Source organism: Solea senegalensis, linkage group LG17, assembly GCF_019176455.1.
Source record: "Solea senegalensis isolate Sse05_10M linkage group LG17, IFAPA_SoseM_1, whole genome shotgun sequence".
NCBI lineage: Eukaryota > Metazoa > Chordata > Actinopteri > Pleuronectiformes > Soleidae > Solea > Solea senegalensis.
Window position 1 is genome coordinate 8,162,270 of NC_058037.1, and position 24,492 is coordinate 8,186,761.

Consider the following 24,492-nt stretch of genomic DNA (forward strand, 5'->3'; position numbering starts at 1 on the left):
GGATGTTGTATCGTTTTGTTTTGTGTCAAGCACTCAAGACTTTGGGCGGAAAAAAAACCCTCACTCAAACTGTCACAAAAGACAACATTGAACACACTCAAGACGTTTTCCTCTTCTTTCACACTTTCATCGAGGTGATGATTTTTAGGCGGATGAATGGAAAGGTTTTATGACTAACCTTTTCATTTATCATAATGTAGCCCTGTCTGCTGAGAGACATGAATGTGAACTCGATGCTCACAAGGATAAATGCTCATAACAAGCAGACTTTCAGTGCAGCCACAGCCTCAGAGTTGCTGAAACATTCAACTTCAAACCACAAAAGTGCTCGAGAGGAAACGTGAGTCTCTCACAACGCGACACGACTAAAAATGGCATTGAGCTATAATGTATACAGTTTAAACTTGTCTTTGAGTGAGAAATCTGTCTGAAATATGCAGAAGGAAACAGTGGAAATATCAAAGATTGCAAAGCTTCCATAGCAACAACTGTTCTCATGTTCTTTTCCACTGCTCTCGCAAGCTCAGCCACATTCAAAGAGGCATGTTTATTAATTATGTATTCACACAAACATATGCTTTTTTTCCCCTGATTGCAAACCAAAGGAGTGCCACTGCGTGCAAAGATTGAAAAATCAAGATACTTTTAAGTTTAAAAAAAAAAAAGCCTTTATGAGTCTAGTTAATGAATGCTTTAAGGAGAAACTCAAGCCTTCACTGCGGTGACAAAAACATAAATAAAAAGGAAATGAAAGTTAATGTTTTCACCACAAGAATACTTGGGTTATCACATCAACACCCGCTCATGTCTGCCGTGTGCAGAGTTGACAAGAAACAACTCCATTAATTAGAACCAATACTGTTGGACCTAATGATAGAAAATATTAAATAATTACAAGCAAGAGTTTTTCATAGCAAGATTGTATATTTGTCATCAATATATGTGGTTGTGCGTGATATTTCATACATTTAACATCAAATATTTGCATGCAGAAAACTGAATTTTGTTCATCCTACAGTCAAAAAAAAAACACAACAACATTACAGAGCACTTTGTCTCCTCCCCTCACAACAGAGTCCGTATGTAGAGCTATTTCACATCTATAATCAATAAATCCATGAAGTATAACCAACTCCACTGCGACAAAAACACTTGGTGGGCAAACACTGGTCATTTATAAAGTAAATATAAATTATCATCAGGATTACACACATCGTACTCTTTATCACACACACACACACACACACACAGTCAAAACAAAAGCATCAGTGTTGTCTTACAAAAATACGGTAGAAAAGCAATTAAACCATAGGAGAGTGGAAATGGGAAAACGTTACAGTACATCACTAGAAAGTGGGGAAAAACCACAGCATCCGTTCTATAATACATTTTGATTTCTGTAGAGGCACCAACAATATTTTGAGTTCAACCTCGAGTCCAGAAATGCTGCCTTGCATTTGCAGAAACGATTCAATACACGTTATAATCAGCTGGTTTGTCACTGAGCTGATTATTTACACACACACACACACATTGATTCTCTCCATTGAAAGCTGTTTGACTTTTGATACGGTTGGATATTTTTCAGGGAAATAAGCCGCTGATAACGTTAGAGGAAGCTAATGTGGCATCAACATGGGGAAAAGGCCAGTCGAGAACATCTGCACATCTGTATTTGCCACACTATAAAGAGTATGGCATATGCTGTTTTCACACAGATTTACACGTGTAAGGTTTTTATATTTCATGAGGGATGAAGTTGACGTTCACAGCCCGATATCTCAGGGTACAGTACATGTTCAGGACAACAGTGAGATAAGCACATGTTGAGGATAAGACGAGCTTGTGAGACGTGTTGTATACACAGTGAAACGTAATAAAAAGGATGGAAACGTCGCAGTTGTTATCACGTTTACACTGAATTTTAAGCATCACAGATAGGTAAGAGTCGTATAAAATTAAATATATGAATGAATGAATTTAATGAAAACTGGAGGCTAATGTTAAAAACCAGTTACTGTAACTGTAGTTTAAGCAGAGTGGCAGTTGGGACAGTGGTGATTGTTAAACACACAGATTCTGAGGAAATTTACAAGGCAAAATACAGAAAAATCACCATCTCATACCCACATGTACATGGATTTTTCCTTCATTTATTCTCTAAATAATGAAGGGAAAATGCAGTTCAACTAAAGTCTCTACAAATAAAAAGAAATCTTTAAAAAGCATAACTGCAAACACGTGAGTTTTTCTCTTCTTCTTCTTCCCTGCTTTTGTATTTGAATCATAAATCATAAAACGTGACCCGGTGCTGATGAATCAGCAGCAGCTACTCAAATCAATCAATCACATGATTCATTCAGACTGAATCGCTCTCCTCAGCAGGTCTCCTGCCTCTCTCAGCTTACAGGTCATCACAAAAGGTCCGGCCGATCGAAAACTGTCCGTGTCTTCCACATCTGAGCGATGTCTCTCCTCACACGTCCTGAGGGACACTGTGGTCCCGACAGCCTGAGGAAGAGGAGGGTGAGGTCCAGACAGAGGGAGGGGGGGACAGAGAAGGATGTTGGACCCGACTTGTGGATAATAACAATATCATTTAACAGTTTACATCACAGTACAATAACTCTATGGTGGTAATTATGCAATAGGGAAGTCATTTCATGGCAATTCCATCCTTATTGCTTTGCTAATCACCAAATAAATGCTTAATAAAAACAATGGAAATTGTTATTCACATCACGTCTACATACGTGTACTGTGCAGATACAAAGTTCACAGCATTCCAAAGACCAAGGTTTTTGGGCCAAAAACAACACAAACATACAGTCGTTGAAATAAAGTTTGGATTCTATGACAGGAATAAATCCTGCTTTTGGTATCTGCAAGCTTTGTGCCGTTACTAGATTATAGATATGGGTGCTACGACTAAATGTTTACAGTCTTTGAACAGCGTTTATCACTGTGCCCTGAGATTTGTCACTGGTTGTTGTCAACTTATTCATCCTTGTGAATTTTATGTTGAATCTGAATGTTCTTCTCTGAGTGTATGCAGACACACACACTGGCTGTATCTGCAGTAACCCTAACCCTCGTCTTCAAAAGAACTAAAAGCCACTATTTTCTTCGTTCTAGAGAAGTTCTCCATCTTTCTGTTCCACGTGTTAGAACAGAATTAGGCAAAAGAGCGTTCAGCTGAATGGAACACACTGAAAAAGCCTGAACTCTCCTAAACCTAATTATCTACTATTTATTATGACGTGTGCTGCTGACCTCTTGGCCAGGTCACTCTTTGACAAATCTTAGTGGCATGCTCTTCTATTTCATAACTATTTTAAAGTATTTTTCTTCCTTTCAACTATTTTCAGAGTTAAGAAGGAGAGTGTTTGGCAGAACACGTTGAATAGAAGCCTGTAAAATTTGAAGGACGACTATTTCCAAGGTCAAATAATTCAGGATTCCAAACATAACTTGCGTCCCAGATGAGAGATCATGGGAAAGTAGTTCTGATTAAAAGTTACTTACAAGCCTGGGAACCCTGCCTGGGTAACTACTCAGTATGTCTGTGACATGCTACTTTATGTCAGTGAAAATGAGAGAGAAAAAGAAACACCTACCATCAGAAACTGAATCATGAAGAAGAAGAGCAGAGGGAGGAGCAACAAGAAAGAGACAATTAGTCATGATTTAACAGCTTTAAAGCCCTTTAAGTATTTATGAAATTGACTGTAAGTAACACTGAATGATCAAATACGCACAAATACAGTAACACAATCCTGGTTTAGTGAGTCGATGAGCAGAAGGAGGTGGAGAGGAGGAATGGGTGGGGGGGTGTAGAGAGTGGGAGGAATAACATGAGTGACAAAAAGAGAGGGAGCATGGATATGACAAGATAAAGCAGAGGCAGTCATTAGACAGAGAGATGTGGGAGGCAGATAATACCACGATGATTAGATAGATAAAGAAAGAGAAGAAGAAGAAAAAAAAAGGGAGCTGTGTTGGAAAAGATGGAGGTATGGAAAGAAAGGACACAGTCATCATATCAACACTTATCATATCAGCTCATTAGAGAAGAATACAGTCGGTATTCACTTCACATGCAAGAAGACAAGAGGGAATAGTTCAATGAGAGCCAAACTCTTCAAAGACGTGCAGCTCAAAGACAAAGAGCATGTATGATTTCAGCGTGAGGATCTGGTTTCCAGTGCTTATAGAAAAAAAAAGAAAGTGTTTTCATATTCAGTGTAAACAGTCGGATGCCTGTTAGCCGTGGGCGCTAACAGGAGGCTTTATAAGCAGCAACATGTTGAATAAGACATGTGGCCTGAGGCCCGAGAAACAGAAACACACAAATGTCCTGCAGGCATGTACACATTGTGATGCACATACCCTCATATGTATATGCTATATGAGACTGTGCTGCTCTGGTGCAATAAGATATAGATATATATATATATATATATATATATATATATATATATATATATATATATATATATATATATATATATACACACATACACACATATACATACACACACACTGTCTAGAGAAAATATTTCATGACTTACAATATAGAATAAGGGTTATTTTATTATTTATTTTGCTTGGGGGACACTATTTTATGACGATCTACATTTAAATGTGCCAATTTATGGCCACTGGCTAACAGTGCTGGGTAGTAACGTGTTAATAGTAAAGCTGTTACTTTATTCAGTAACTAATAATGTAACCGTTGTTTTTTAAATTGCGTTACTCCGTTCCTTTTGGTAAGGTTTTACAACGGCACACAATTATAACATTTTAGCGATCAATAAAGTTTAATTGAATTGAAAAACAAAGCACGTGTCGCCCTCCCACACACGTAATCAAACACGCGCCATGAAGAGGACTGGACAGGTCAGGGCACGGCACGATGGCGAAGGGGAAGGTAAGCTTCTCCTCGTGGAGGTATTCACATTATTTTCAACTGGAGAGCAGAGGGAAAAATAACATTTCGGTGACTTGTAGACTGTGTCCCGGTTCAAAAATACTTTCTATGGCGAACAACAGCAATCTGCTGAAGCACCTGGAGAAGCGGCATGCTTCGACAAAGTTAGCAGCTAAGGTAGCTAACGCAGCATCCGAGACAGACTTTTTGGTTTAAGTAACCGAGTTACCATTTTCCAAAGTAACTAGTAACTGTAACTAGTTTTCAGTAACTAGCACAACGCTGCTGGCTAATTTATATGTGTAGTCCTGAGGCAGGCTGATGCATATAAGGCACAATTCTCAGGTACATTCAATGGAGGGGTGCAAGAAAAAAGGTATATACATATGAATAATGATAATAATAATAATAATAATAATAATAATAACAATAACAATAACAACAACAACAATAATAATGATGATCAGTAGGAGTAGTAGGTGTAGAGAAAGTCTACAGTAAATTAATCTCAGTCAAAGTAATATCTAATAAAGTCATGAAAACATGACTGTGTGTGTGAGTGCAGAGAAGACAGTGAAGGTGGTGAATGACCCAAGCTTTCGCTGTCTTTATCCATTTGTATGTGCAAACACTGCATTTGTAGGGTGTATTTTCAGCCATTATTCTTATTCGTATGCAGTAATCTGGCTAGTTTTTTCTTGATAATTACATCTTCTTGTCATTAACCCTTCAAAAAAGTCATGTTAACACACCAAGAGCACCAAAACGTAAATGTTCAAGCTATAAAAATTGTATACATTTACTTGTATAAATTAAGTTTTTGTCATGATGCATCCAAAAATACTGATCTGAGCAAGTTTCAAGTAGCACATTTGTGTGTAGGTGTGTTACTGTGAGTATTTAAGTTAACAGTATTTGTTTTACGACAGACTGAAAAGAGAACACTCAAAAATGCACAACCTGGCATACATTTTTTTTAACAATATGAAAAAGAGGATAAAATAATCTAGAAATTGAAAAACACAAAAATGTGTTTAAGTGGTGGTTAAACTTAACCTGTGAACTAAACTTCACGCTATCAATGAACCTCACTAAAGGTCAAATCATTTATTGCTGTCATTTCACAGCTCTATTTTCATGCTAAAAAATAATGTGGCATCAGTTTGGTGATAACTGAAGTGAACAGAATAACTGTATCAGCAGCTACTGACTTGCCAGGATGACCATGTCCATTCCCCAGAAGATGCTCATGATCCATCCGACCATGATGACGGCCGTCAGTACCTGGATCAGCGCTGCTGCCACGTTGAGCCAGAACACGCAGCACACGCCACGCTCTGAGATCAACTCACACCGCGCTCCACACAGAACTGTGAACGCTGAGATGAAGGTACCTGAGACACAAAAACAAACAATTACAGATTTTAGTGAGGAAAATATGTAAAACTTTTCTGTTATGTGAGAAGAAAACACATTGACAGCAGTGCTTTACTGCTTATTTATACAGTGTATTGTGGATTAATGTATCCTGAATGTTTGAATGTCTGGCCCTGATTGGCTGCAATAGATCCATCCAAAAACAAACAAAACAAAACACAGACAGACTGATGCTCAGTGTACAGCCCTTGTCTGCCTTAATGAAACCCAATATCAATCCTCATCATGAGACCTGGACCTTCCCACAACCCACTCATTTTACAGTTACAGTCTGTGTGTGTCTCTCTGTCTCAGTGCTCTCAAATCACATTATCCTACTACAAATTGTTCCCATGACAACGTCCCCTCAGGAGAAGACATACACAGTGTAGATAAACAAGACTTCTCACTTATTCATTCTACTACTGTTTTTAAATGTACTTTTTTTAAATGTTTGTAATGGATACTACTTTCCCAGCGCTCCTAAATATAAGCCTAGAAAAACAGTACATTTCTGAGAGAAACTAACATTCCCACATAGAAATAAATGACTTTTTCCCATGTCATCTCAGCAGTATATACATTGCCCATTTAGGAAAAAATGTATATACTTGTTTCTTTTATTAAATTAAATTAAATTAAATTAAATTAAATTAAATTAAATTAAATTTACATTCACCCATCGTCTACTGCCTTATCCTCCATATGAAGGTCGTGGGTTGCCAGTCCATCACAGGGACACAGAGACTAACAACCATCCACTCTCACACTCAGTCAATATAGAGTGTCCAGTTGACATAGCACACACGGGGAGAACATGCAAACTCCATGTAGAAAGAGACTTGTTCCAACACGGGTCACTGAACCTGTGTCTTCTTGCTGCAAAGGCAAGAGTGCTGACCGCTACACCCAGCCTTTTCAAATGGCGGCCCATGGAAATGTGCCATTAGTGGCCCAGCCTGTGGTTCCACCAGAAACACTGAGAAAAACTAGACAAATACTTTTCTGTCCCTCACATACAGTAGCACTTACTATGAGTGGGTCATAAGGGACAAATATGTATCTTAATTCAGAGAAACTAATGATGTTGCTAACATTGTGCACCTTTTTGATTGTATTGCGCATGGGTTAAATATGACAACTAATGTGTTTTAAATTTGAAAGAGAAACAACTGTGACTACAGTGCATATGTGTTTGCTTTTATACACTTTGAGGTATACAAAAGGACAGAATGAGCAAAAAAAACATTATTGCTGCCTCCTCAGATTATGTTCAAGTATAGTTCTTTAACTGTATTTATGCAATTTTTTTAAGGCTTTATGCATTTGTGCTGGTTTTAACCCTTTAGCACCTAAGCCTTTCTTGCTTAGTTTAACCATAAAAAAGGGCCAGAAAAGTTTTATTTAGAAAAACACTGCAGTTATACACGAACACCAGATTTTGCGTGTCAAGTTTAAAATGTGAACACTATAAAATATATTTAAAGTAAAAATTAGTTTGAGTTTTTGTCTCAATGTCCAAAAACAGGTGTTTTTCCAACGCTCTCCTCTGTGGTGACAAAGACGTTGATTTGCCAGCTTCCTGCAACAGTGTGAGTGAAGTTACCGTAATAACCACATGTTGACTCAGCTTTCAGAAACCGTTTTGTGTCGTGTAATTACAGTAAGGCAACGTGCACTTGCGCAAACCTGTCGTCTGCGATACGCTTGGTGTTACAGGATTAAATTGGGTTTGAAAATGTTGCTCAGCTGAGTTTGTAATGGCCATCTTGCAATCCAACTTCATTCTATTATATAAGTCCATTCTTGGCCCAAAACACTTCATAGTGGCTAAAATATTGAATAAAGTTTGACACAGTATGAATGCAGAATACTTTGACTGAATCTCATTTCCATCTAGAATTTATCCTCGGATAACCTGTTTAATTGTGCATACAGTAATTCTAAACACTTATGAGCCACACTGTGGCATCTCCAGCCTTCACAATAAAGAGTAAATGTGATGCTGCATTCCCATAGTTTTTAATGAGTCGGTAAATATATTAGCTGAATAAAATAACACATTAGTCTGCCTTATTGTTTCCACTTTTCTCATTTAGTTAGTCTTAGTCCCACTGAGCCTAATTCACCAGAATGGTTGGACAATGAGGTCCATAATGGTTTGTTTTTATCATGGATGTACTCTCAGTTTTTATAAGTTCCCTGGTGGTTATGTCTGATGTGGATGGAAAGGAAAACAAAGAAACAGAGTAAGAGAGAAAAAGTGAATAGAACTTCATGACTTGACTTTGGCCTTCTCTTGCTCCTAATAAACAAATAAACATTGGCTGTTGTTTTTCACAGTGATACTTGAATTCCTCCAGTGTGAGGAGAAATAGAGGGGAGGAGGAGAAAGAGAAGGACCAAGGCCATGATGCACATCATGACACCCACCACCAGGCTTTTCTTGTGTCGCACACAGTATTAACAACAACAGTACAATAAGCCTGCAGGGAGAAATTATTATACCAGCAGATCTGTTGAATAATTTATGCTTTTTGTACAAATGAAAAACATTTTTTCAAATGAAAGGGGAAAAAAATGAAACACTTCACATCCAGACAGCTTTATTGGAGTCATTTTCTTCTTATTCTGTCTCACAGTCTAAAAACAACACCATGATATAAAGCCTGTTTCACATGTCTGTCAACAACCACCGAATAATCAAATCGAATGAAATGCGACGTGGAGACAGACAGATGAGTTTAACGTTTGGATTTTAGCCAATTCCCATTTCAAAGCTTTTCCGCAGAAAGAGCAGCAGTGAGCTAATTGGAGCTCATCCACCCAGAGACGATTATGGTCTGATCTAATAGAGGAATCTTCTGGTCACAGAGGCCACGCCCACCAGCAGATGCTCCGGATGACCACCTCCACACATGAGCTGTGACCGACAGCAAGCTGCCGTCTGAGCTGTTACAAGCTTACTTTACTGTGAGTTATAGGCAACTTTTTTAACAAAAGACCTCAGGGTTTTCAGTTTCTGTGTGATTTCATCTGTTATCACAGAGTGGGAGTGAAGTATTGATATTGGTGGCTCTGTCGGTCTGTGTGTGTCTGTGCTTCTGCACTTCCAATATGAGCAACAGAGGCTTGATAGAATATGTGATAGACACACACATTGCCCATGAATTTGAACACACAACCTTCCGATCTCAAGTCAGACATTCCACTGTTGCACTACAGGTGAATGGGGTGAAGTCTGCCATCTTTGATTGCCTTGTTCATTCTTGTTTTTACCGTGTTTTATTGTATGGCTGCTACTTATACCCATGTCTCATGTCTTTTAACTTATATTAACAGTTTCTTTAGATGTAATTTATTGCCTTGTGTGAGCATTTATGTCTTTATTTATTATTCTGTGCAGCACTTTGGCCCTCTGTGGTTGGTGGTGGTTGTTCTTTGTTACTCGTTACTACCAAATAAAATCAGAAGAAGAAGAGTTGGTAATGGTCTGTATTTATATAGACCTTTTCTAGTCTTGATGAGCTGCTTTACACTATAGCTTTCCCCCATTCACACATCCTTCATACACTTCAACATGGGCTTAAAGTGTGTTTCTCAAGGACACAGACTAACAGAACCAGGAATTTAACCCACAACTCACCCTGCCACTGAGCTACCATGTCTCAATCCTTACTCCTCACTTTTTTAAGTACATTTTATATCAGATAATAACTTTTGATACTTCTACCAAAGTGCTTTTCTGGTAAGATACTTGTACTTTTACTCAATTATCCCTTTAAGGTACTTTATACAAGACTGTTAAAGTGCACTAAGGAGACTAGGATTCAAATGTCAGCTCTAGGAAAGGGTCATAGTCAATAGTCCTTTCATGACAATTCAGGTTTTAGGTTTGTAAAACGCAGATACTTGAATCAGTGCTCACAGCAAAGACTATACATTTAACAGGCAACATAAATTTGCTGTCCCAAGAAATCCCCCAAAAACAATCTGAACACACAGTCAAACTGGTTAGGAAAAGAGCAGTGCCTACTGACACAAGAGCACAAGAAGAAGTGGCACAGCCACAGCGAAAGACAGGGATTAAATAGACTGAGGGAGGGGCGAGAAAACGACATGCAGGTGCGACACATTAAGGCAGGTGATGGTAATCAAAGAGGCGGGAAGTGGAGACAACTGAAAAGAAAACAGGTCAACACAAGACAAAACAAAACATGTGATGAAGGGAATTAAAGGGAACTTAACTAAACAGGGATGAAACAATTTGTAATTTGATTTGATGTATATAAAAAAGGCTAGATCCATTGAAGAAAGTGGGCAAGTGTTCACATTTGAAACTGGAGCTGATGAACAATTAAAATTTTTAGCATTGAAAATGCCTCATACTGCTAAATATGATTGTTTGTTTACTTTGAGGCAGCAGAAACAACTTGTAAAAATGTATTATTCACCTCTTATCAGCTATTCATACAATTAGCTACATACTGAGCACTGCTGCTATTTAAACTCTTTGAGCTCAGAATCTCCCTTCTTACCTTGCTCTTGCTTTACTACCACGGTTCTCAAACTGTGGTACATGGAGGAAAATCTGAAATACTGTTCTACCAGGGTATGTGATTGGAGTGGAGCCGAGGAAGTGTGTAGAAAATGAAACAAATAACAAAAAATCTTCCTCACATATACGTCATACTCTGGTGTAGTGAAATTAGATTAAAAAGGACAAGTTCAATTGACTGTCTGTGACACAGTAATATCCTTTCTTTTTCTTCCACAAGCAGACGTTATGAAATAGTGTGTAATGTTTTCTTCGTGTAATCAGTTGCAAAGCAGCTGCAGACATGTAATTAGAACACAAGGCCAAACATTATGTGCATGAAGGTGCAGAGACGGATGGAAAGTTCTCCATGACAACAACAAGGTTCAATAAATCTTTGTTACAAATCGACATTGGAACATTCCTTCATGTGTGAGAAGCTTTTGGATCCTCTGTATGTTGCATGTGGGAGAGTGATGAGTGTCCAGGTATTACTAATGTTGTGGGGACCTAAACCTGTTTACGCAGTCACATTATGGGGACTTGTCTTCCTTGTGGGGACAAAAAGCAAGTCCCCACAACGTAAATTATTATTACTACATTTTAAGGTGAAGATATGTTTTAAGGTTAGGTTGAGTTTCGGGTTAAGGTCAGGGTTAGGATTAGGCCAGTAGTAATTGTGGTTAAGGTTAGAGTAAGTCTCCAGGAAATGAATGTAAGTCAATGCAATGTCCCCTCAAGTCATGAATGTGTGTGTGTGTGTGTGTGCCCAGATATTACCCAGACTAATGACTGTAATTACACACAGATCTGCACAGAGCACCCACTGGCAGTGTAGGAGGTTAATGATGGAGTGTGAGAAAGACGGAGAGGTTTACAGAAGAGAATAAAGAGAGGAAAAAAAAGAAAGGGAACAGCTAGGAGAACAACAGGTGCACTTAAAAACTGCGATGGCAAAGATATTTGTACAATAGAAATTAATGACTTTACTTTATCTTTTACTCAACAGCAAAAGCAATTTCCATTCGGCGTTTCAAAGACGTGTATGAAGCTTATGACAGTGTAACTAGGTATGACAATATCACACAATAGAAAAGATGTACAATATTTCTCTTTTATTGACTGAGCTTTACTTTTAAAGGTCTTTTTAGGTTGTCAGTGACATTCAAAACCAACTCTTTGATCAATTTCTTGTAAAAAAAAACAACCAAAAAACTGCTCTACTGCAGTGACTCCCAAAGGTCATTAAATATTTAAACATTAATATATAAATAAATTATAAAATATGTCTTTAATTTTCAGTTGCATAATTAAATTTTAAATTGTGGTCAAATATGTACGGCAGATCTTTAAGAAATACTCGCAAGGAATAAAACTAATCCATGGCATTTTAAAAAATGTTTTATCTATTTTAGCAATGTTGTATCCAGTGTCAGCAGGGTCAGCATACAGGTATATTTCAGTGTTCACATTCAGTGTTAATTTGTTAATTTTAATGTGTGAATTGTTATTTATGTTAGGTTGTTTGTTCATTAATACATCTTCTGATGCACCTCATCAGTGATGTAACCCGGTATCCCTGGGTGTTTCGGGTCTCACAACATCATACACCCTCCTCGAGACGACCCCACCATGGTTGATCAGACTGCAGTGTGTGTTCAGGTGGCATTTGCTTGTCCCCATAGACCTTCTCTCTGGATCCAGAGCCATCTCGACGCTTTCTTGGATGCCTCAGTGATGTTCTTGATGGCTCTGGTTCTTGCTCCTCCTGTGATGCCCAGTACACTGAGGGCTCTGTGGAGTGATTGCCCCACAAATCCTCTGTAGCCTACTTCGTTGGGCATGCACTTTGCCTTCCAGCCCTGCTCTCGACAGATGTTTATTCATATTTGGTCCTCTTCCTTTCATGAGCCTCCCCCAAGCGGTCTTCCCATGGCACCGTCAGCTCCACGATGAGGATTTTCTTGGTAGCCTCTGAGACCAGAAGTATATCTGGCCTCAAAGTGGTGCTGACGATGTGCTGCGGGAATCTCAGCTGTTTCTCCAGGTCCACTAAGAGCTGCCATTCCCGGGCTGTTTGGGGTCTCCACCTTTCCCCAGGTGAAAAGGTTTGCCGGGCTAGGCAGGACATCGTACACTGCCCGAATCAGAAGGTGATGCGGTGTGTCTCAACCTGCCATAGGTCTGTCCAGGTGACTTTCCGGTCCATTGCCTGCTCCCACCTTGTCCAGGCCCCTTGTTGCTTCAGACCAACTGCTTGATCTTCCTTCCTCCACAGCAGCCCTCACCTCCTCCTGAATTAGCCTCTGCCTCTCTTTCCCCTTGTGCTCCCTATACCGGGTGTTGGGAACAGCCCAAAGCCTGCTCTGCCATGAGCCACCACGCCCACCAAATCTTTTTGGCATAGCCGGGATTCTGCATCCAGCACAGCAGCCTCAGCCCTCCAGTTCCTTCCCGTCTTCACCTCCACTCCAGCCTGGGCCACCTTTGGGTCTCTTGAGTCTCTGTACATCAGCACCTCTCAAGTCTGTGTGACCTTGAATTCCTCTTTCAGAGACTTCAGGGGCAACCGGAGCTTCCTGCTGTTCCAGTAGAGGTCGATGTTACTGAGACTTCTGGGCAACCCCAGCTGCTGACCCTCCTCTCCAAGGTCTCCACTGTGGAAATGGGGACCTCATAGACAAGTAGCGGCCAAAGTATCCTTGGCGGAATACCATGCTGGTAAATCCACGCTTTAAACTTGCCTGGGAGGCCGGATCTGTCAACTGCTCTTAGCCAAGTGTCTAGTTCCTGGCAGGTGGACCGCACAGATGAGGAGTCCTTGAGACTGCTGTCAAACACCTTGCCCAAGCTCTTCACTGGCTTCTCGGAAATGGTTGGAATTTGCTTCCCTTCAATGTTGAATCTAAACCTGTCGGTAACCTTGCCCTTCTTCACCACTAGTGCTCTGGACTTGGCTCGTTTGAAACTCATCCATGCCCGCTGGATGAGCTTTTCCAGCCCTTGCAGGATCCATCTGCATTCTGGTATAGACTCTGTGGTGACCGTTAGGTCATCCATGAAGGCCCTGATTGGTGGCTGGCGGATCCCTGATTGGGTCTGGGGGCCCCGACATCTAGGCACAAGGTTACCGAGATGTGATTATCCCACCCTCCACTCTGATGTCACAGCTCCTGCTGAGACTCTCAAACAGAACTGATAGTAGTAGTCCAGGATCAAGTCTGCAACATGATGTGGCACATGGTGTTTGGTCATGGTGGTCTCAACCAGTTTGTGGGGGTTGGAGCCATATGCATTGGCTAGGTCTAACCACAGGACTGTAAGGTCACCCTTGTTCTTGCAGGCTTCCCTGATGAGCTGCGTCACCACTCTAGTGTGCTCTAGACACCCTGGCACTCCTGAAATACCTCCCCTCCGTCTTCTCTTTGTTCCACAAACAGAATATCAGGAGAGTCTTCAGTTTAATAGACAATATGGTTGTGTTGTGCAGTTGTGCACTGGAACTCAGTGTTTAGAGGGAGATTTTACTTCGAAAAAACAACAGGTTTGTACCACACTATGTTTCAGTTAGTAGTGTGAAACGATGGAATTGGCTTCAGTGTAAATCAATTTAAACAGAGATACAAAAACAACTTTTTTGTGAAGAAAAAGGATGAGGATGAGTCTCTTTATTGTTTTGTGCCTCTGATGCTCTTTTTTATTTTAACACAGGGTGGATGTTTGGGTTGTAAATAAGTTTTGGATAGTTAATTTATATATACACGTCTGTGAAACTTTTTAATCCAACTCCAACTCATCTTTTTTCATGGTCAATCCATTTGGTCCTCACACACACGCACACACAGAAATGTTTGTGCAACATTTATAGAGGACACTCATTCCCCTTTTATTGGATCTGTTTTCTTTACCATTGGTTTTAAGCTCTGTCTTGTTTTCTGTTCTTTGTTTCCTGTTTTATTTTGAGGTTTTTTTTCTTGTATAACTTGTTGAGTTTTGCTCACTGCCCTTGCTTCCCTGTTGATTGTCTGCCCCGCCCTAATGTGTTTCACCTGTGTCTGATTAGTCTCACCTGTGTCTCGTTATTCCTCACTTTGTTAGCTGTATGTCAAGGTTTTTCTGTTTGTGTTTTACCTTTTTTCTTTCATTAGTTTGTTTCATTAAAGACTAAAAGACTTTATAGGATTTTTGGTCTCCACAAAGGAGAAAAAACCCTTACAAGAAAGACTAAACTAAGGCTACATCAAAGAAATATTTAGATGTCTAAATAGTGTTTATCTTGGGTTCCTTTTGTAGTTGAACATCATCATTACACATTTGTACAACTGGTCAACGTTTTAAAATCAAAAGCCATTGAATGATTGTTTACAAATGCATTGTGTGCTGTTGTATTTTGTCATTTTCTTTTTAATTCAATATTACAATTAATTAATTCAAATTAATACAAACCACTACTTGGGTTAGTACTACCCTCTATGGTTTTAAAAAACAAAACAACTGACACTGCTTTGGAGTAATTAACACAACTATAATTAGTGCAATTTATAGTGTTGCATTAGTATCAATAATGAGGTGGTGGGAGGGGCCCCCCCCCCAAATAAAATTCGGCTTAGGGCACCATAAAGGCTTGGGGTGGCACTGCACACACACATCCAAGACAACATGTCAGCATGACCCAGAAAACATAACACACTGGACAATCTCTGCCTCCCACAGGTTCTCACTCAGTCTGGACTAAATCATATATTCACTTTAGATCTCTGTGTTAAAGCAAAGCTTCGTGCATGGTGATGCATTTTCCCCTCATTTTTTCAGGTTCATTTCTGGAAAACAAATTTGACCTTTATCACAAAGTTAATTCCCTTAAAAGAATATATAAAAAGATGAATAGCTTTATCTATTCATACAGCCATAAATAATATCCAGGGCTCAGCTGCTCTCAGTTGTGCTTCATAAAAGTGTCCTATATAATTTGTCATTGTCTGTGTGTGTACATTCTATCTATGTGTGTGTTTCTTCGTCCACCCGTGTATCAGCATGTCTGGTGTTCTGCTCTGGCTTTGCCCTAATTCATTTACACATGTTCACATGTTATTATGGCTGGAGGTTGAATAGGGCGAGATGCTGGTTTCTGTCTCAGTCAATTCACTCCCATTTGCAATGACACACGTGCACACACACACATGCATTGTATTCATTTCAGTCGGTGTTGTCATGACAACTAACCACAGCTATTCAATGAAATGTCATGGCATTCAAGGCGAACCTACGCTGTACATGCACACACACACACACACCTATGTTGGAGTCAATATTAAACACAGTGTGTGAAAATCTGTGTCAAAGGAGGGAATGTGATAATTTGCTGATCCTGTTTTAATCAATGGGTGTTTGTGCCATTTATATTTTTCATTTATTGGGATTGTTGGTTGTGAGTATCACACACACACTCACAATGCCGACCAACAGATCAGGGTCGAGGGCTCGCCCTCTGTGTCTTAAAGACGTGAGTGTTACGTGTTCTCCTTTGAAGCTCCACTTCATCTAACTGTTTTATGTCCTGCTGCTTCCCGGCTGACACACTTAACCAATCTGGATGAGTCAATGACACGTGTGTGTACGTGCATCCGAGTGAGTGTGTTACCGTGTGCCCTGAACCTGAGCTCCACTTACTTTATGTACAAAGCGAGGATCAACATATTGATGAAGCTGCTGCACACTGTATGTGCACATGTGTGTGTATGTGCTAAACCACCAGATGTTATTACATAATCTTACCATACAGAGGTGCACATGCAGAGACAACCAGCCGAGTGGAGGATTAAACTGTAGAGGGAAAAGGTGTAAGAGAAGGGAAGAAACGTCCTAAAAATAGACGGTTTGGTTTCTAAACACACACAGAATACAAATCCTTACATTATTCTGCCTTTATACAAGTATTATATGCATATTTAGTATTCAAAGTATATCTTTTAGGTCATGTGATTTGTGGGATTAATGTGTTAAATATAATGAGAAACAAATTACACAAGACAGAAAACAATGTGTGGTCGAATGTAGAGTAAATAATCACATGGAGATTTAACTGACAGCAATTACATGTATCTACATAAACACATGCAGGTCAGGTCATCTTCTTTGATCCTCTAGGGGGCGACAGGACGTTTAGATTGTCATTGCAGACTTGCAGGAAGGAGCAGATTTTGTGTTCCAGCTGACTTTGCAAATGTGACACTAATTCCACCGGAAATTATTGGGTGGGGGTGTGGGGCGGGTGTAGCTGCTCGATGAGGGTTTGTAGTTCATTATTAATTCACAGCACAGATATATGTGGAGAACAATGATGCTGAAAAGTCACAGTAAAGTGTTTTTTTTTTATGTGCTTCACTGACAATCTTCTGCCTGTAGCTTTACACAGCGATGGAGCTACAAGCTGCTGGATTTACAGCATCTGACAGTGTGAAGTCAAGGTTTCCAGCCATTCCAATGAAAGTGATGATGTGTCTTGCCTGCTGTGATAATGCTGCTGCCTGTAATGACGACACCTTTCCATGGATTTTTGTACACACACACACAGAGACAGGCATAGAGATGACACCTCCACCTGCTACTGTGATGACACGGAGACGGCACATTTACCACGGGCATTATCAGACTGACACACTGAAGCTGCGAGTATTCACACTCTCTGACACTCTTATTTTAATACGTGGTGTGAATGGGGTGAAAGCCATTTTTAATTCCATCTGTAAATCACACACACACACACATAGTGGGATTGAGACCTCTACAGTTGGACCCCGTTCACACCTGGTTATTAACAGCCTTCAACTGCCAGATAACAATGAATACAGGTCTAAACCCTAACAGTGCATCCTCAATACAACTCCATATCCAAACCACATTTGGAGGTGGTTTGGATATGGTCCACAGGACAGATTAGAGACCACCTGCTCAGCTGGTGCTGTCTCACCTGCAGCAGTTTCAATTTAATGTGCTTATTATTATTTTATTATAGTTGTTACTGCCACAATATTAACATGGATGTGTAAAACTTTCATATAACAACAGCAGGAGTGGAGTTTTGATTTACTGGAGCTCCTCTCGTCTCCTTTTCTCCCCCCGTGTACCTCAAACACACAGATTGCACACACAATTACAAGGATAGTGGACACACCTGTGCTGTCAGACTGCTTCAGGAGCACAGCTTTGTCCTTGTGAACAGACATGATGTCATTGTGAATTTGAAACAGAGGCAGGAGAAGCCAGATGTGATCGTAGTAGATTTTAACGCCAATCACACTTTGATGTAAGTAAATTCTCTGCCTTTAATGGTCTGAAGAGTTATTGTTTTTTTGTGCCAACTCTCCTGACGTCATGTTGATGTGGTTTGCTGGCATGTCTGCTTGCACCTCGTCTGTAAACTTCTCTAGTTTCTGTGTTTCATGAGCACTCAGTGTTTCCAGCTCTGTGTGTTTACTTTCTCACTAACTTCATTTATGTGCTTGTCTTTCTTTTCCACAGGAGCAGGAGCAGAGACAGATTAAAACAGTCTCCTCAAACAAAAAAAGGATGGATTTAGCTACATGGAAAGAGGAGGAAAGTCCTGATGCTCAACTTACCGAGTCCAGGTATGAAGGTGTTGAGGAACAGACAGATGACAGCCAGAGGGAAAGGCATTGTGGGTATTGCCGCCCGAAGAGGTCCTTTCTTCTCCCTGACCTCGACCACCACTCCTCCGCCGGCTGTAGGGGCCCCGACCATTGCTTTGGCCCCCAGACTCTCCCCTGTCTTGACAAACCCCTGCTCTGTTCCTCCTTCCTTATGTGCCATCTTTTATTTTTTATTTGTTTATAACACTCAAACGAGTTGGTGGTGAGTAGAGGTTGTTGTTGCAAAAAGAACTAGAAGTGTTCCTCTTGGTGGTGTTTCAGTAGAAGGAAAAGTGATCCACTTGTCTCATTGGAATAAATAAATGTTATTTATTCAGGAAGTTTATAAAAGCACAATCAAGCTGTGAAACAAATATATCCAAAAATGAACAGAAATGCTAATTTTTATTCCCCAAAATGAACATTGAACACTTTGATGCAGGAAATATTTTGGTGCCTTGAAGATTTTCATCAATATTCAAGTGAATCTCTTAACCTCTACCTTTTTAACACTTCCTGTGACTGATGCTGAAACTCCACTGGGGGAAAAATCACCTCATTCTTGCAGCTGTTGGTGTCCTTTTTTTTTTCTTTTCTTCAAGACTGTTCACTTATCCTGAATTTAATCCCTGAAAGAGATTACAAATGTCTCATCAGGCATCACAGGAATCTGTTGACGTCTGTCTCCGTGTCCAACATGTTCCTGAGGAATCAGTGGAATAGTCCTCAAAAGATGTGCAGCACTTTTTCAGCGATGTCCCCTGTTTTTCTTTGTTTCTTTGGTTCTTTCTTTCTTTCTTGAAAAGAAAAGCACACACACACCTCTCAAAGACAGAGAAGAGAAAGTGCACACATCCCCCCTTTTTCTAGGTCTCCCTCTCGCCTCCTCCTCCCTGTACTCCCCATCCTCTTGCTCCATTTAAAGGAACAGTGCAACAAAAATGCTGGAACAAGATAAACCTTCACTGTTAAAAGTTTACAATGATGTTGATACACGTTGTTTTTATTTATTCGTTCAGCAGCATTCAAACATAACATTTGTGCTGAATTTGATGAAAACAATATGACATAAATGTGCCTTAATAAGGCATATCTTCAAACCAGATATAGGCTCAGCCTAAAAATCAACAAACATTAAAACAAAGAGACAGAGACAAAGAAAGACATGAGTGGAGGGAGAAGCGAAAAGAAGCAGTGACTGAAGAAATGAATGAAGAACTATTGAATAAGAGAATGAGTGGAGGCAGGTGTGTGGATGATGATGAACGGTGAGGAGGAGTCATCACAATGAAGACAGTATCAATATCTCAGTAATTATTCACGCAGCCCACAATCGATCACACACAGTGCACCTTCATCACCCATCCTCTCCCTCCTCTTCGTCACTTTCTGCTTCTCCACACGCTCGGTGCAAAAGCCCGGCGATAAAGACCCGCTCATGCCTTTGTGTTTCCCTTTCTCTGTTTCATCGCTGTCTTCTCCTCCTCCCCTCCCTCTCATCTCTTCTCTAGTTGGTCTCCTAGCAACCCAGGAAGCTGTAGGTAATTATGCACAAGATATTGATCTCTACGTTCAGGTCCTTTTTAGGCCCCCCCCCCCTCCAGCTCTTAATACCTCTCTTTCTCATAATTTCCACTTTTAATTTCCTTTCAGTCTCAGCAGCACACGACAGTACCGCACAGTGTTATCATGTGTCATGTGAAAATGTGGACCGCTGTGCCCAATCGCTCAGCCAGTGTATGTGCTGATGCTGATTACCATGACAACGTGACATTGTGTACATGGAGTAACCAAGAAACTTGTCTCTTTCTCCATTTCTGCTGTCTTGTCTTAGTCTTGTCACCGTCTGTGTTTGTCTTGTCAAACCCAGAGAGAGTTTAATTTATGTTGATTCCATCTGTCAGGGAAAGCTGTCATCAAATAGTTATTTCTCTCTCTTTGTGTGTGTGCTTCCCCATTGTGTCCCTCGGCCCAGACCGGATCATCACCACAGTGTCTGCTCTGTCCAACACACACTCCTTTTCTTTCGCCTTTCATCCGCAGGCTCCCGGCTGACTCTGGTGCTGGCTTTTATGTTCCTCTGTTTCTTCTGCTGTCTTTTATTTCCCTTCACTCCCCCGTCAACGCCGCACAAATGTCTCCCCAAATTCAAGTAACATGGCACAGTGTGTTTCCTTTCAGCTTTTATATGCACAGACGTCTTTTATTGTTGGGATACAGCAGCAGGGAAACACTAAAGACACAGACATTTGATGCGCTCATCGGCACTGGAGCTTTTTCAGACCAAGGTCAGAGAACAGGAAGGAATAAGAAAAAAGAAGGAGGCAGTAATGAAACATCACCTACGTCCTCCTCAGTGCACTGATCATTACATGAATGTATGTGTCATTACATCTCAAAAACATTTATCATGGTCGTCAGACAGAATGAAACATGCAAGAGGATTAAATTTGACTGTTTTTTAAAAAAAAAAATCTATTTGATTCTTTCCAGATCTTTTACTCAGAAACACAGTAAAGAGCAGTGTAGGGTGTTTCTTTTCTTGGAAGGAAGTGACTTTAATTTCAGTTTATTGTAAATTGTATTCATCCTCTGTTGTTGTTTAATGAGACATGTATCTCAGATCCACTGTCTGATGTTCGAATAACACATTTATCTCTGGAAATGAGTAAAAGAAACTGCATATTTTTGTGGTGAAGTGGCCATGAAGTATAATTTTGAAGTTGTTCTATTCATTGCATTTTATACTTCAGGTCCACATTTAAGAAAACTTAATCCACTGCAGACAGTGTAGTTACTGTTTTCGACATTGAACTATGTGACCCTGAGGTCAAATGGTCCATAGGACACAAATATTGGATAAAAGTTCAAGAATTGATCAAAAAGTTTATTTATTCTTTGTTCTCTCAGCTGATTTACTTATTGTAACACCTGACACCTACAAGAGTGAAACACTAAAATCCTCCAAAAAGAACTACAGAAAAATGCGACTTATGTTCTTAATGTGAAATTGTCCTTTATAAATGAAAACGTCAATGAAAGACTTCAGTTTAAATTGAGCATTTTTGTCATACTTGTGTCACACACTGTGTGTGCAGGGGGTCAGACGAGTCAGGCGAGCAGGACGGACGTGGTTTTATGCAAATAGGACATTTTCTGAGGCTCCCGTCTCGTCTCATGAATATATTTTCATCACATGACCGAAGATCAAGTGAAATGTGGCTTCACCACTGTGTTCGCCCTATTAATCCTGATGCCGTCCAGACGCCGACGTGCTGACGAACGCTCGCTGTGATGCAAAATAAGTTTGGCATTTTTGAAAAGTATCAGCATAATTATATGAACAGAGTCACACCAGCCAGAAGAGATTTCCACGTGTGTGTTGGGTTTTATTCTCTTATTATTCTCTGCCTCCTCAAACAGCTTCACCACCTGTGTTTTCCCGCCTCTGAGATTGGCTGCTCCACCTAATTACTTTCACCTGTGTCCAATTAACTCACCTCAGTATTTAGTCTCTGCTCAACAGCTCAGTGTCTGAATGGTTGTTGTCCTGAAAGTGTCCCAGTGGTTTTTTGTGTTGTTGTTTTGTGAGTGAATGTTTTTGTTGCCTCTGGTCGCTGCAGTTCTGACACCTGTGCCATTTTTGATTGACTGTGTATCTGAGATTTTGTCTCAACTACTCTAAATTTACTTATCCGTTACTTGATTTCCTATGTGATTCTGAATGCAACCCTAAAAGCTTTTGGGGATTAAAGTGTTTTTTTTAATCTCTTAATTTTCTTTGAGTAGAATATTTCCCTTCTATTACACCAGACAGGAAAGAGCTCAGAGGTTTTATTGGTACGACTGTGAAATGTTGTATCTCACTGTGGTTTAGCTGAGAAAAGAAAAAGAAGAAGAAAAGAGCTAAGGTCCTTTTAAAGAAGCCCACATGTATCTGCAGAAACCACACACTGAAACCACCGAGAAGAGCGACATCTGCTGGCGACTCACATTAGACAGTGTAAAGTGACAATAAGGACAGCTTACACAGAGATTATTCATGAATTTACCAATTTGTGCCTTTGCACTGCAGATCTGGGTTTCCTGTTTTCAGCCAGCAACTCTCTCTCTACTGTTTCTCGTGTGAATGAGCTGAATAAGGACAAACAAAGTGGACGAAAACAGCAGTTTAAAGTTGAATTTATTTGTTCATCACTGTAGATCTTACATCTAATCTTCCAATACAACAGTTGAACGCTGAAAAGAGAAAACCGATAAAAGAATGGATCCAAGAATTTTCACTGCATGCATTATTTTATTTTTTTTTAATCATGCATCACACATGTTTAGATCATCTTCTTCTTGGCTCTGCAAGCTTTGAAGTGGAGCCATTCTTCATTTTTGTGCAGAGAGCCCTACTCATTTTTAGGCCTGACTTTTTGTTTGGCCTTCAGGACGTTCTTGACCCACTCCACAGATGGGTCGCCACAGATGTTTGCATTACTCTGCATGGTGAAGCTAAAAAAGAGACAATGGGTGTTGTTGTTTTACACCAAAAAAGTATGCAGATACATTGATGTATGTATTCTTCACATGGATGATATAAATCTATTTAAATGTACTGAAATCACGAGACAAAACACTTACAGCACACCCTCCATAGGACACATCCTGTCTGTGTATTTGTAGCTCACCACCTTCTTCACAGACAGAGGTCTGGGGTAGAAGACAAAACAGCATTCGTCTGGACTATAGAAGCCTGCGCAAAAACAAACACAAAACCATGACACGTCAGAATAAAACAAGTTATTCAAAACTATCAGAGTTGAACCAAACAAAGGGTTTTTCTTATGGCCCACCAGTCTTACGTTAAAAAAACCTAATGTAATTGTTGTTTTTTTGTGAAATAGAAATTATTCTTATGTGTGTGAAGCATTACAATTACTTTATGGCACCTCACAAGAAAAAATAAAGATATGTGACAGAAAATTGCGGAATTCTTAGTTACCTATAATAAGTAAAACAATATTTAAAGGAGGAACCTGGGATTCCAGCGCTTGCTTCCGTCTTAATACACACATTAAGTGTTTACTTAGGGCACACACCTGCTTCAGAGGACATGCAGATACATGAATGTAAAACGTTGAATTGATAAGTAAAGAAGTTGGATGCATCATTTTAAAATCAGTATGTAGTGGGATTATGTGGAAAAATAATGGAACATTATCAGTATCTCATGGATAACACGTTTGTTTTCCAGAAAATTATTTCACTTAACAGATCTTTTAATTGAATTCATAATAAATGAATAAATAAGTAATTAATAAAGTACAATTAACTCACTGCGAGAAGCCAGGACAGCGGGGGATGAGAGAATCAAGATAAAGGCCACCAATGTGATGGCAGTCTTCATCATCTTCAGTATCATGATCTGGTCTGGATGTTTATCTGTCAACGTATGTCTCCTTTTATTTCAGCTTCTCTCTTCACTTGTGTGTGTGTGTGCACGCGTATGTGTGTGTGTGTAAACACTGACCTTGTCAGGACCAGTAGTCCTCATGGAGACCAAAATCTAGTCCTAATGAGGCAGAACCTCATTTCTGATGAACTGGTTAAGATTGGGGTTAAGATTTCAATTTTGTTTAGGTTAAGGTTTGGGTTAAGCATGAACTGGTTATGGTTAATGTAAGGGATGTAATGTACAAATGTCCTTAAAAGGATGGCTGTGTGAACGTGTGTGTGTGTGTGTGTGTGTGTGTGGTATCAGTTTAAGTTTCATGACAAAATAACCCCATAACCTGAAACTACATATACTGCAGGCATGTGGTCAGCGCTTCTCAGTAATTATATGAGGGGTGGGGGTGGCGTACGGGTTTGATTTGATGAAACGAGTAACTTTGTGCAACGTGCAGATGCAGCTGTGGTCTCCAGCTCAACCCGTGATGTTTGTTTTCAAATAATAAAACATGATGAATTTA

The 24,492-nt window shown here is 39.9% G+C and overlaps 2 protein-coding genes across 2 annotated transcripts; both read right to left on the minus strand.

Annotated features, from left to right (window-relative positions):
* Positions 1–518: 518 nt before the first annotated feature.
* Positions 519–19,318, minus strand: stum (stum, mechanosensory transduction mediator homolog). The gene is made up of 4 exons (XM_044048522.1): positions 18,503–19,318; positions 6,142–6,324; positions 3,618–3,626; positions 519–2,511 (listed from the first exon to the last, which is right to left on the minus strand). Exons 1-4 carry the CDS (start codon positions 18,711–18,713, stop codon positions 2,477–2,479), a joined length of 438 nt encoding a protein of 145 aa, XP_043904457.1. The 5' UTR covers positions 18,714–19,318; the 3' UTR covers positions 519–2,476.
* Positions 19,319–22,698: 3,380 nt separating this feature from the next.
* Positions 22,699–23,983, minus strand: ccl38.6 (chemokine (C-C motif) ligand 38, duplicate 6). The gene is made up of 3 exons (XM_044049483.1): positions 23,858–23,983; positions 23,162–23,273; positions 22,699–23,032 (listed from the first exon to the last, which is right to left on the minus strand). Exons 1-3 carry the CDS (start codon positions 23,940–23,942, stop codon positions 22,930–22,932), a joined length of 300 nt encoding a protein of 99 aa, XP_043905418.1. The 5' UTR covers positions 23,943–23,983; the 3' UTR covers positions 22,699–22,929.
* Between the last annotated feature and the right edge of the window lie 509 nt (positions 23,984–24,492).

What these genes read in the sequence shown, in the direction of transcription:
- stum (XM_044048522.1), bottom strand. Translation starts at nt 18,713, where the DNA reads ATGGCACATAAGGAAGGAGGAACAGAGCAGGGGTTTGTCAAGACAGGG. An exon ending in CACCTTCATACCTGGACTCG is followed by an intron (nt 6,325 to 18,502) that starts GTAAGTTGAGCA and finishes TTTGTGTCTCAG; the next exon opens with GTACCTTCATCTCAGCGTTC.
- ccl38.6 (XM_044049483.1), bottom strand. Translation starts at nt 23,942, where the DNA reads ATGATACTGAAGATGATGAAGACTGCCATCACATTGGTGGCCTTTATC. An exon ending in CGCTGTCCTGGCTTCTCGCA is followed by an intron (nt 23,274 to 23,857) that starts GTGAGTTAATTG and finishes GTTTTTGCGCAG; the next exon opens with GCTTCTATAGTCCAGACGAA. An exon ending in TGTCCTATGGAGGGTGTGCT is followed by an intron (nt 23,033 to 23,161) that starts GTAAGTGTTTTG and finishes TCTCTTTTTTAG; the next exon opens with CTTCACCATGCAGAGTAATG.